This window comes from Histoplasma capsulatum, genomic scaffold (assembly GCF_000149585.1).
Source record: "Histoplasma capsulatum NAm1 scaffold_7 genomic scaffold, whole genome shotgun sequence".
NCBI lineage: Eukaryota > Fungi > Ascomycota > Eurotiomycetes > Onygenales > Ajellomycetaceae > Histoplasma > Histoplasma mississippiense.
The window spans coordinates 1,151,525-1,162,927 of record NW_001813976.1 but is presented as its reverse complement, the minus strand read 5'-3'; the positions used below and the strand labels follow the sequence as shown (position 1 = coordinate 1,162,927).

Sequence of the window (11,403 nt, the reverse complement as noted above, 5' to 3'; positions counted from 1 at the left end):
CCCACTACGATGGCAATTACCACGACGCCTGCTTGCTTTCTCTCATTAAGACCAAATACGGAAACGTGGGGCAAAGAGGAAAGAAAGAAAAACACATTCTTGCTCTTGAGTTTATATCAACCGACAACCCAACAACTTATTTAACTAGCGCGCCTCTGATCCTCCGATCGTTTCGTCGCTTCGTTTGGTCTGCGTTCGGCCAGTTAAACGGAAGAAAAGAAAAGGGGGGAGAGGAGATACTTCCATCCTCCCTCCCACACCGAAAAAAGAAAAAGAAAAAGGAACGAACCAACGACCCATCCCCCCCAACCCCAAAAACCTTCCCTACCTACATGCCACCGCGAACGGCTGGCCGACCACCACCAAGCTCCGCAACGTAACGAGAATACAAGAAAAACACATAATCCCCTTTCTCCTATCCAGGCCGCTCTTTTCTTCATCCCCACGCACGCGCCGGGAAAATAGGAGAGCGAGAATAAAGAGGGGACGGGAGAGAAAACATACTGCATCGGTTTACCACTTTATACGGGAACGCAAAACGCGACAGGAATATTGGATTTGTGAATTCGTTTGCGAACGAATCGCCTTGTCCGAATTAAATCCGACGCTGTCGTCTGTTCTTTCGATAGATCTATAGGTTACTTCTTATACGAATACCGTCATTCCTTCCCCCCGCTTTTGAATTTCTCGCATTAAGGGCGAGGAGTTCCTTGTGTAAAAAACAATTAAAGCAGGCAAAAAAAAAAAAAAAAAAAAAAAAAAGGGTAAGCAAAGAGGGAAAAAGGAGAAAAGAGGAGGGGGATTCAGGATGCAATTTACGGAGGAACAGGCGGCGGAGGTTAAGGCATGGGTTGTCAAGAGGTTGGAGGATATGTATGTTTTTTCCGTTTTATTTCTTCTCCCTTGTTCTCGGGGAGGCGCCCGTTTTGCTTGCTCATTTTTCCTTATGTCCAGACACGGTTAAAACTAATTCTTTCTACTTTTTAATGTGTTCTTCATGACAGATCTGATGCGGACTCGGACGTATTGGCGGATTATGTACTGGCCTTGATCCGGTCCGATGCCCCCGATGAAGATATCCGGAAAGCTTCTGTGGAAAATTTGGAGGATTTTTTGAAAGAGAGTTAGTGGTTTAATCATATATATCCCATTTTTATTTTGATCACTTCTTCCCCTGACAGTGACTTTTTAATTGTCTTACCTAATTTTCTTCTCGGTTTAGATACCATCGCCTTCGTCGACGAGATCTTTACCAAATTCAACCCTAAGCCTCAGCTTGTTCAAGCCCAAGTTCAACCAACTCCCCACCAACAACCTCCGGAATCCGCCGTCGTTATGGCAGTCGCTCCACCACAGGAACAAACCATCCCCTCCGATACGATATCCAGGGCCCCATTTGGCCACGGACAAACCAATGTAAGACCCAACCCGCCAGCCACAGGCAGCTTTGAAAGCACCGGCAGATCGAGCTTCTCCAGAAAACGTGCCTTCAACGAAGGACCACAGGCTGGCGACGACCATGATCTACATTATAACCGCGCGGATCGGCCGTTTAAATCCATGCGAGGTCGCCGTGGTGGGCGCGGGGATAGTCGCGTGCTTGTAAATAATAATAATAATCACAACAACAACATTAGCAATGGGCGAATGGGCCCCGCACATCTAAACCACCAGCAGCAGCAACAGCAGCAACCGGCCGGCGGCGGGTTCCAAGGAATGGCTCCTGTTGCTACCTCAGCTGGATTTTCTCCCTTCAACCCCAGCGATCCCATTGCTGCCATGATGACGCTACAGGCAGCCATGGGGTTTCCACAAATCCCTGGTATGCCCCCGCTCCCTCATCTGCCCGCTTCGACGGGCGCGCCGGGCCCCAGCCAGCCGTCGGCGAGCACATCGCCGGCGCCTGGTAGCATTCCCCAAAGATGCGTGGATTATGATACACAAGGGTTTTGTGTGTTGGGGAGTACGTGTCCGTATCAGCATGGGACAGATCATTTAGTGGCACCAGCGAGGGATGACGGTAATATAACTTTTATTCTTTCTTTTCGTTTTAACGGGGAAGGTATTTTTCACTAATATTTTGTTATTGTCGCAGAATATGACCCTACGAAGTCATATCTTGTCTTGGATAGACCGCTTGGTGCTACAAATGGCCACGGCTTAGCGGGAGCTTCTCGGGCTGGTGATAAAGGCGGGCGTGGCCGTAGTCGCGGTAGGGGAGATCGAGGCGGTTTCACGGGCCCCCGACGGAATCGCGCTGAATTTTCGCAGGCCGGGCCAAATGAGGATAGATCGATTACCACGATTGTCGTCGAGCAGATCCCAGAGGATAAGTTTGACGAGGCCATCGTGCGCGAGTTCTTTTCTGAGTTTGGCAATATTGTCGAGGTTACTATGCAACCATATAAACACTTGGCCCTTGTGAAATACGACAGCTGGGCAGCGGCACGTCGTGCTTGGGCAAGTCCGAAAGTCATCTTCGACAACCGGTTTGTGAAAGTTTATTGGTATAAGCCGGGATCGAAATCTGAGACAAATGGAGCCGGTGATCATCACCATCCCAACAAATCAGACGAAAAGCCTTTCGATTCGGAGGAATTCGAGAAGCAACAAGCCGAAGCGCAAAGACAGCACGAGGAAAAGATGAAGAAACGAAAGGAGACCGAAGAGGCAAGACTAGCGCTTGAGAAGCAGAAGGAGGATCTGTTGAAGAGACAACAGGAGGAGAAGGCGAGGTTACTCCAGCGGCTCGGTTCGCAGCGGCCGCATGAAGCGGATGGAATGAAGGGCACCTCGCCTGCGGCAGCTGATTCGGATACGATAAAGGCGTCATCATCGTCTTCTCACCCTGACGAAAATGTTAGCGAGCAGACGAAGATGTTGCGTGCGCAGCTGGCGGCGCTTGAAGCGGAGGCTAAAAGTCTAGGCCTGGACCCGGCGCTATCGGATCCGCAATACCCTCCCCGGGGCCGTGGCAGGGTTTGGGTTGGGTATCGAGGCGGGAGAGGTGCCTTCGGAGCCAGGGGTCGTGGCTTTGACCCTGCGTTCCGTGGTGGTGGGACTTACCGAGGCCGGGGCAGTGTGCCGCGAGGTCGGGGCGGTGTGTTGCGGCTTGACAATCGGCCCAGGTGTGTTGCTGTATCTGGCGTCGAGTTCAACGCTGAGAAGGATGAGGCGTTGAGGCAGTTTCTTTTGGTATGTTTTTCTCATTTCATAATCAAACGTCACTTTCGCGTTCGAAGTCATACATACATACATCTATCTATACATACACATATATACTAATAGCTTTTCCTTTCACACACAGGGGGTTGGCGAATATGAAAGCATAGAACCAAACCCAGACCAACCCGACTCGCAAATCGTCTCTTTCAAGGACCGCTACGTCGCTGAGAAGCTCATGTACGGTCCCACGGATATCCCATCGGTGGGCAAAGTAGAGTTCTCATGGGTTGCAAATAATTCCTCTTCTGCGTCAGGAACCCGTGACAACTCTGTCTCTGCGCCGCCGCTGCTCCAGCATCAGGGTTATGCAGCAGAGAAAGGAGACGAGATTGTCCATATTGGTGATAATGGGACTAGCCATGAGACTGATTCAATGATGCTGCGGAAGGATGCGGGTGGTCAGCATGAGGTTGATTATGATGTGGCGGAGATGGATGATGCGTGGGCGTGAAAGAAATGTCGAATGTGGAATTTTTAATATATGTGGATGAAATTGGACGGATGGATGGGCTGGAAATACCTTTATTATCCCTTTCTTTTTGCTCTTCATTCACGGATCGGATCGTCTTGGTGGTTGTTGTTGTTGCGACTATTTGGCACCTTTTCATCGTTTGATTTTAATGCATTTCTAGGTGATACTTCTTCCTCGTTGTTACTCCTATTGTATTTTTTACTCATGGATGTCCTGGGGAAGAGAAAAGAGCTACTATCTCTAGCAGTGACCTTCCCCTTCTTCCTCCTTTTTCCTTTTTTAAAAAATTTATTTTCCATTTTCGGTCTTGTCTTCTTCGCTATCTTTCCCCCTGCCTATAATATATTTCCCTCCGGCGCCTCACCTTCTGATTTCTTCCAGCAATCTTTATATTTCCAATGCAGAACACTGCCGCATAAATAACTGAATAATCCGGCACGTTATACTCCTTTCTCAATTCCTCGGCTGTATCGGTTATTCTTTTTCCTAGGAGAGAAACACAGTGATGATGTTCCATCCAGAACATACACAGTCAAGAGTGGGTGGTGGAGGCAAAATTTGCACCCATACAGACATCAGTTGGACGCCATCCTTGCCCCCTCCAGCAGAAGGACCAGAGCTAGCCATACCTGGCTACTTGAAAAACTGTCAGGTGAGCGGCAGTAATCGACAACAATGTAATTATATTGTTGTATGAAGCGGGCCAAAGGATTCGCTTTGCTTTTACCCACTGCATACAGCGAAAAACGCTGGCTGGCTGGCTGGAATGGATAATGGATATATCCCGACACAACTTACAGGTACTACTAGTCAAACAAGCGAGTAGTCCACAGTTTTATTGTAGTTTTTGGCAGGTTTCAATTGCCCAACTTAATCCCAGCACATACCAGGATACTATTTAATCCAGTACCCCGTCAGCGACCCGATATCCTCCGCTCCAATATACGACTGCTCGGCGCTTGTGCTGCAGCTAAGGAGCAGTGGAGCAGTGGACGAGAATGGTTGTCCGTTTTCCAGCAAATATATTTATCCATCCAGGTACACATTTGTCCTGCTCAGCATCATCAACTCGGTTTTGATAACAAAAGGGGGCAAGTTCTTTACCTATACTATCCGCATTCCACTGGAGAAATTACCCAGTAGCACTTCCTTCACCAAGAAGGACCCATCTGGGAATTAATACATACCGGCCAGTCGCATAAAAGAAATACGCCAACCATGTCTGCGCGTCTCGAGGACAAAGTTGCTGTTATCACCGGCAGCTCAAATGGGATCGGGAGGGCCATTGCGCTCAGATATGCTGCTGAGGGTGCCTATGTTGTGTGCGCTGATATTGATCCTGCGGCTAAAGGTTTGTTGATTTTGGCTTGTCCTCTCTCTTATTTACTCTCCGCACCGGCATGGGTGCGAGGATCACTTTCTTATTTGTCGCTCCGATGGCTATATCGGTTTTCCCTGCTCATTTCATACTTTTATTGAGGGGAAAGGGGTACTCTGTCATCAGAATTATATATTTTTTACCAACGAATGAATGGAAAATTGGAAATGTACAGTACATGTAACATAATTCATTAACAAAAACGCCGTTTTAACTCCCTTCTTTACGCAGGCGATGACAACCAACCCACCCACGAAGCTATCAATGAGGCCTATCCTGTCACTCCGGGCGGCAAGACCACAACCCGTGCTGTATTCGTCAAAGCGGACGCCTCTGTTTCTGATGATGTAGAAAACCTGATTGCGGGGTGTGTTAAAGCGTTTGGAAGACTGGATATGTAGGTCTTCCTTCACCAACTGGGGCACCCGACTTTCCGTTTCTCTGGCATCCCCAACATTCATACCCTCCCTTATACTTTTTTTGCTTGCTCTCGTGGCAAGGTGAAACAAAGGGAAGACGAAAAGAAAATCCAGTAAACAGCGCCTTGACAAAATGAAACAATCGAATACATTCAATAAATATAGAATCGTCAACAACGCTGGGATATCCCCCGCAGGCCACCAGCGGCCTGGAGACCGTATCCACGAGACACCCGAGGAGTCCTGGGATAGAGTCATGGGGCTCAACGGGAAGGGGGTTTGGCTTGGATGCAGTAAGTTGTATCATATACAAATATGCCCATCCCATCGTCCACTCCAATGCAATCCATGGCATGTGCACGTACATATGCATATCAAAGCTAACCACCTCTCTCCCCCCAATGAAAGAATTCGCCACGAAGCAGATGCTCGCCCAAGACCCCCACTCAAGCGGTGATAGGGGCTGGATCATCAACATGGCCTCCATCTACGGGAACGTTGGTGGGCCCAGCGCAAGCACATACGCAGCATCCAAGCACGCGGTAGTTGGTATCACAAAGTCTGTGGCTTTGGAATATGGGGGCGATAAAATGTCGGCTTTCCTCATCCACCTTCCCTCTCAAGAAACCTAATTCTGCGAGGAACTTGAAAATTAATAAAAGTAAAAAAATAGTCATGTAAACGCCCTCGCCCCAGGATGGGTAGAGACAAGCCTGAGCGAGACGTTCGCCGACGCGAACAGCGACAACCCGCGCAAAAGGGCATTGCATGCCCACCTGGTCTCCCAGCATCCGTTCGATTCGCGGTTAGGTAGAACAGAGGATATCACTGGTGCAGCTGTGTTTTTGGCATCGAAGGACGCCTCCTGGGTGACGGGGACGACGTTGGCGGTTGACGGCGGCTATGTAGCGCATTGAGAGTGTTGCTTGAATGGAAGACGTGGAATTGGGATGCGATGCGATGGATGGGTGTATATGTGGTGATGCGACAGCTATCAGTGAAGCGGACCCCGTCATTGCATTATTGATATCAACGCCAGAAACAATATATATAACCAAATGAATGGCGATTCAATCCAAGTGGATGAATTTGGCTGGTAGAATGATTTGATCGGTTTTGTGATAGCTTGGTGTGATGTGCAAGTCAAAATTCAAACCAAATGGGGAAAGCCACCGGAAATATGAAGGATAGCTGTATGCATGTATCTTATATTATGCGTATTCAATTCACCTGTAATTTTTCCAATTCAAAAATATATAATAAAATATGCACAAGTAAACCGGGATATCACATGGACATGTATAGTGCATAAAATGAATGCGTAATATCACAGTTCAAACTGAAGAACAGAGGAGAAAAAGATCAAAACATAGGTCATCTCAGTCATGTCGGGTGCTCATGTTTGCCTGGAAGAAAATGATCGACGCGTATATACATCCCATGGAAGGTGATACGAGAGTATTGAAGCGAGTTCCTGAAAAGAAAATAGTTCTTAGATGGAGAGGTCGTTCTCTTTACTTCTGTTTTGTCTTTTTTTCTTTTCCTTTCTTTTTTTTTGTGGCTAGAGTAAGTTCCTGGCTATGTGAAGTCAAAAATGGATAACAAAAATGAAGAATAAGGTTGGAGTTAAAAAGCAAAAATTTAAAATGGGAGACAGGGGTGGAATTGTTGTTTCAGAATAAGAGGTCGATCCGAAGAACAACACCAGTTCATTACGAAAACGGGTTCGACAGTAAACCACTTTCTTCCTCTCCTGTCAATGCTCTGTGGATCAAAAATAATCGTGCAAGCCAAGGCCAGCGAACCAGAATAGGCAAACCAACAACACGGGGAGCCTTTCCGAGGGAGATATAAAGGGGGCAACAGTAACTCAAATCATTAGCTTAACCACGACTACTCGGCCGCATTGATTCGCCGCCGGACTGGCTCATAAAGCGCATAAGCCAGTCACTTTCCGATTCACTATCGCTATCACCAAGTTCGTCTAGCATACGGTCAATCGCATCGCCTGCTTCATGTTCCCGTAGGCCGCTAGGTCCATTTCTTGGATGCGCATCGCTCGAGCTGTTGCTCGTGTCATCGGCAAAACTGACCTTGCGAACGGGACGGATCGCATTCGGGGTGTTATGGCGGATCCCCAGACCCAAACGACCCTCGATAGGGGAGGATTGTTGGGACGAGGGTCTGGGTAAGGAAGGCGAAGGAAGAGTAAGATGCATGCCGCGATACTCATTCTGTTGCGTTTGCTGGGAGTTTGGATGATACCCTGAATTTTCAGGGCTTGACATGAACAGCAAAGTTTCAATAGCATCCTTTTCCATAAGCGCATTTTGGGATGGCGTTCTTTGTTTCGGAACTGGCCTCGTGGTGGTGGTAGTGGTGGTAGCTGTGATGGAAGATGGAGTCGCGGACTGGCGTGATAATTGAGGTTGCGAATCCGGCGATGTGTCGAGAATTGCCACAGTCGAAGTAGTCGTCTGGGTAGATGAAACGGAATATCCCCCATCTGCAAACGACTCATTTCGAGGATGGTAGTTCTGGTTCGCCGACGCGGTTTGTAATAGGGTGTCATTGGGATTTGGTCGGCGACGCGTTGCATTGCCGTTCCCAGATACAATATCAGCGGGCGGAGCGAGGCGTGGTGGATCAGAATTTGCGACGGCAACGGGAGGCGGAATATATGTGCTAGCACGTCTATTCGGTGAAGAGGATTTGTTACGACGCGCAGATGCATTCGTTGGAGACACAGATGATGTCATGTGAGTGAAATCAGGATTCCGGAGCTTGGGCAATCCATTGTCTTGTAAAGTGCTACTAATACTATGTCGGCCTCGTGAGTGTGAAGCTCCCCTGGGAGAACGGAATGGGCTTTTGAACCCTACTGGCAGGGGAGACTGCGACGCGGATGAACAGCCAAATCGTGGAGGGACTGCATGTGTTTCTTCTAGCTGGCGGATTGGCCAATCTTTTTCAACTTTCGCTGCCGCGTAAGATAAACGAGCACGAAGTTGAGCGGATAACTGGAGTATCACCGATTAGCACAAAAGATGCACGGGCAGGTAGGAGTGTTCTGCTGGTTGAGTAGTTATTACCTCCGAAATTCTGCTACTATTTGAATCGGTGCTTATTGTCCCAGATCGGCGAGTAGCCATGACTGATTCTGGACTTCGGATAAATATTGGGGAACCGGTTGATTTCACCTCTCCACTAGCCATCCTCTTTTGTCCTTGAGAAATGTCGATCGCCGTGTTTCCCCCCAGCTGACCATCAATCGGCGAATTTACAACGGTATATTTGAGAAGGCCAGACGAGCGCAGTGATCCGATATCTACGCTCCGCGAATGTGCATGGGTATGAGAGGCTGTGGGGGTTTTCGCTGGAGAGCGGGAGAATGGGATTTGGGGATAGTCGTGGTTTGAGAGTCCGGATAGCGGTGTGGATGGAGTGGCATTCGTGTCAATAACATCAGCAAAGGAGGAATGTGAGAGAGTGCTGGAGGACGTGTGAAGGCGAGGAAGGATATCGTTGCTCATAGCCGATAGCGCTGAAGACGTATTGTTACTATCGATGGTATTGAAATTAGTAGAATGGCCTGGCTCTGCCATTTCCCTGTCGCCGCAGGATGAGACGATCGACTGAAAATTACAATCGCTGTTGTTAGGCAGGTGCCCGCCGTTGACGAGTCTCGATGGTGAAGCCGGAGGTTGCGCAGGTGGCTGGTCCGAGTACAAGAACAAGGCTTGGCTTCCGAACATGTCTTGGAGTAGTTCCCAATGTTGGTGATGGCCCACCCGGCTTGCGTGAGAAGGGGCAAAAGTAATCGGTGGCCCCGGGAATATTGCTGGGGGTGCTGGTTGTTATCGCAGATATTGCAGGTGGTGGGTTTCTCGTTTGTTGTCTGCAGTCTGATCGGCCGTCGCGTGGCTGGGGTTCAACGGCGAAAAATTCGTTCCACTCCCACACAGCAACGTCACGCGAAAAGTCAACGGTCCGCTGCCTAACTAGAGGGCCTTAGGCCGGCAACGATCTTTCTATCCTTGCTTGAGCGATTTTGAGCCACGATTATGCGATAAACTGGCGGTTTTGTAGCTCTCTGGCAGCCAGGTCGCGGATGCTCCGAGAATGGCAGTCAATGGGTCGGTAAGCAGGCTGACCTCGTAGTAGCGTGTGCGGCGACAACCCGAGTGAGTCCGGCCATGCTCCAGCAATGATATCGTCGTCGACAGTGGATCGTGCTTTGCTCTCCATGAGCTTAACACTCTGCCCCGCGACGTCTCTTCAAAAAGCAAGTCTACCGATCGCCTGGTGTCGCTGCAAAAATGCAAACGACGATGGATGAGGTCTCGACTTGCCGGATCGAGACGCGTCGCGGCGCGGTCATGTGCGCGAGCAACACGTGATATAATTGAATGGGGTAACGATCTCAAAGGAGGAGTAAAGGAGAAAAGAAGGAGCAGGGAGAAATGATACGCTGAACTGCATGTATACAAGAGGTATATATCTAAACCAATTTCCTAAAAATGCTGGTATCTCAACCGTTGATATTGTAGCAAAGATGAAGAAAGAAAACCAATAATGCAGCTGCCATAGAGGGGCACCATATAAAACGTCTCCAGATATTAAGTACGAGGACTACTATTTTCATGATGAGACTGAAATCAACACACACTCAAATTCGTCACCTTCTTTTCTTCCCTCCTCTTCCTCCGTCTCCGCCATCGTTCTTCCGCTTCTTCCCCTCTCGCTGCCAATATTCATCGCGCTCCCTCTTTTCCCTCTCCTGTTTTTTCTCAGCATTCTCCGTCACCTTGGCACGGTAAACCTTCCTCCGCTCTTCCTGCGCAGCTTGTCTCTTCGCTATCTTCTCGTTCCGCATGGTGGTGAGTTTCTGCAACAGATCGCGGGCCTTTTTCTCTTCGCCACCTAAGACCACAGCACGTTTTTGGAGATATGATTCACCTTGACGAGGTCTCATCTTCGTAATTTGAGACTTGAAGGGAAGGTCCGCAGCTAGCTGGCGAGGGACTCGGAGGGGGTTGAAATGTCGAGTGACCCGCTCAATCGGCCTGTATGCAGAGTCCTTCTCAAGTGGAGTTGGGATGTTTTGCTCACGGCGAACTTCTCCCGTCAAGCGCATGCCTTTCCAACCATCTTCATCTATTTCATCCAAAAGGTTGGTGACGGGGTTGTAGTATCGGTGTGGTTTGATGGGATACCAAGCACGCAAGAACACAATGTCGCTCATGAGGATTTTATCTTCAAACGTAGCCCGGAAATGCCCCTCCGGACGGCTCAGAGCGCGCTTGATCTGGCCGCGGATCCCGGAAACGGTACGGATGCTGGCGCCTTCGAACTTGGCAATTTCGAGAGCAGAGGTAAACATATCCTTGATGAAGGCTGTGTTTCGGAAGATCTTGTACGGGTATCCGGTTAGTTTGAGTTTCTTGACAATCTCCGTAGTCTCGTCCACATTCAGGACGACACCGGTAGCCGCTATTCGGAAGCCCGGGTTCTTATTCGAGAATGATTGAACGCAGCAAAAGCCTGTGTTGGGAGCCACAAGAGGACCATAGAAAGTGCCAAAACAATGCATATGCTCCGGGGTATATTTTAACATGCGATTGCGTGTTCGGGAATCGGAGATGCTGTAGACTGGAGTGGTCTGGAATCGACGCCAGCCAAGAGAGAAGATGAGGGGGTCGTTCGTCTTGAGGATTTTCTTATGCCAACGGTGTCTTTTAATTCTGACTTGGACAAAGCCAAATCGATCTTCTGTAGGCGCCAGGCCACCAACAATAACTGGGAAACGAGGGTTAAATCTTGTCTCCCGTAATGGCACGGCACGTTTTCTAACACAATTCTGGCGTACCCTAGTGTCAGCTTTGTATCCTTCGGCTCTGGCTCTGGAG

The 11,403-nt window shown here is 49.0% G+C and overlaps 4 protein-coding genes across 4 annotated transcripts in view; 2 read left to right on the top strand and 2 right to left on the bottom strand.

The window, feature by feature from the left end:
• Window positions 1-808: 808 nt before the first annotated feature.
• HCAG_05987 (predicted protein) lies at window positions 809-3,676 on the top strand (the record flags this gene model as incomplete). The annotated part of the gene is made up of 5 exons (XM_001538332.1): window positions 809-873; window positions 1,005-1,123; window positions 1,223-1,963; window positions 2,096-3,195; window positions 3,308-3,676. 5 exons carry the CDS (start codon window positions 809-811, stop codon window positions 3,674-3,676), a joined length of 2,394 nt encoding a protein of 797 aa, XP_001538382.1.
• A 1,239-nt stretch (window positions 3,677-4,915) lies between these two features.
• HCAG_05986 (predicted protein) lies at window positions 4,916-6,411 on the top strand (the record flags this gene model as incomplete). The annotated part of the gene is made up of 5 exons (XM_001538331.1): window positions 4,916-5,048; window positions 5,307-5,442; window positions 5,660-5,787; window positions 5,903-6,043; window positions 6,191-6,411. The coding sequence occupies 5 exons, from the start codon at window positions 4,916-4,918 to the stop codon at window positions 6,409-6,411; spliced, it is 759 nt and encodes a 252-aa protein (XP_001538381.1).
• Window positions 6,412-7,377: 966 nt separating this feature from the next.
• HCAG_05985 (predicted protein) lies at window positions 7,378-9,249 on the bottom strand (the record flags this gene model as incomplete). Its single annotated transcript, XM_001538330.1, has 2 exons — window positions 7,378-8,514; window positions 8,587-9,249. 2 exons carry the CDS (start codon window positions 9,247-9,249, stop codon window positions 7,378-7,380), a joined length of 1,800 nt encoding a protein of 599 aa, XP_001538380.1.
• A 923-nt stretch (window positions 9,250-10,172) lies between these two features.
• Window positions 10,173-11,403, bottom strand: part of HCAG_05984 (ribosome biogenesis protein BMS1) — a gene marked incomplete at both ends in the record, with an annotated part of 3,747 nt that continues 2,516 nt past the window's right edge. The window contains one exon of the mRNA XM_001538329.1: window positions 10,173-11,343. Coding sequence (XP_001538379.1) covers window positions 10,173-11,343 — 1,171 coding nt within the window. The remainder of the gene's footprint in view (window positions 11,344-11,403) is intronic.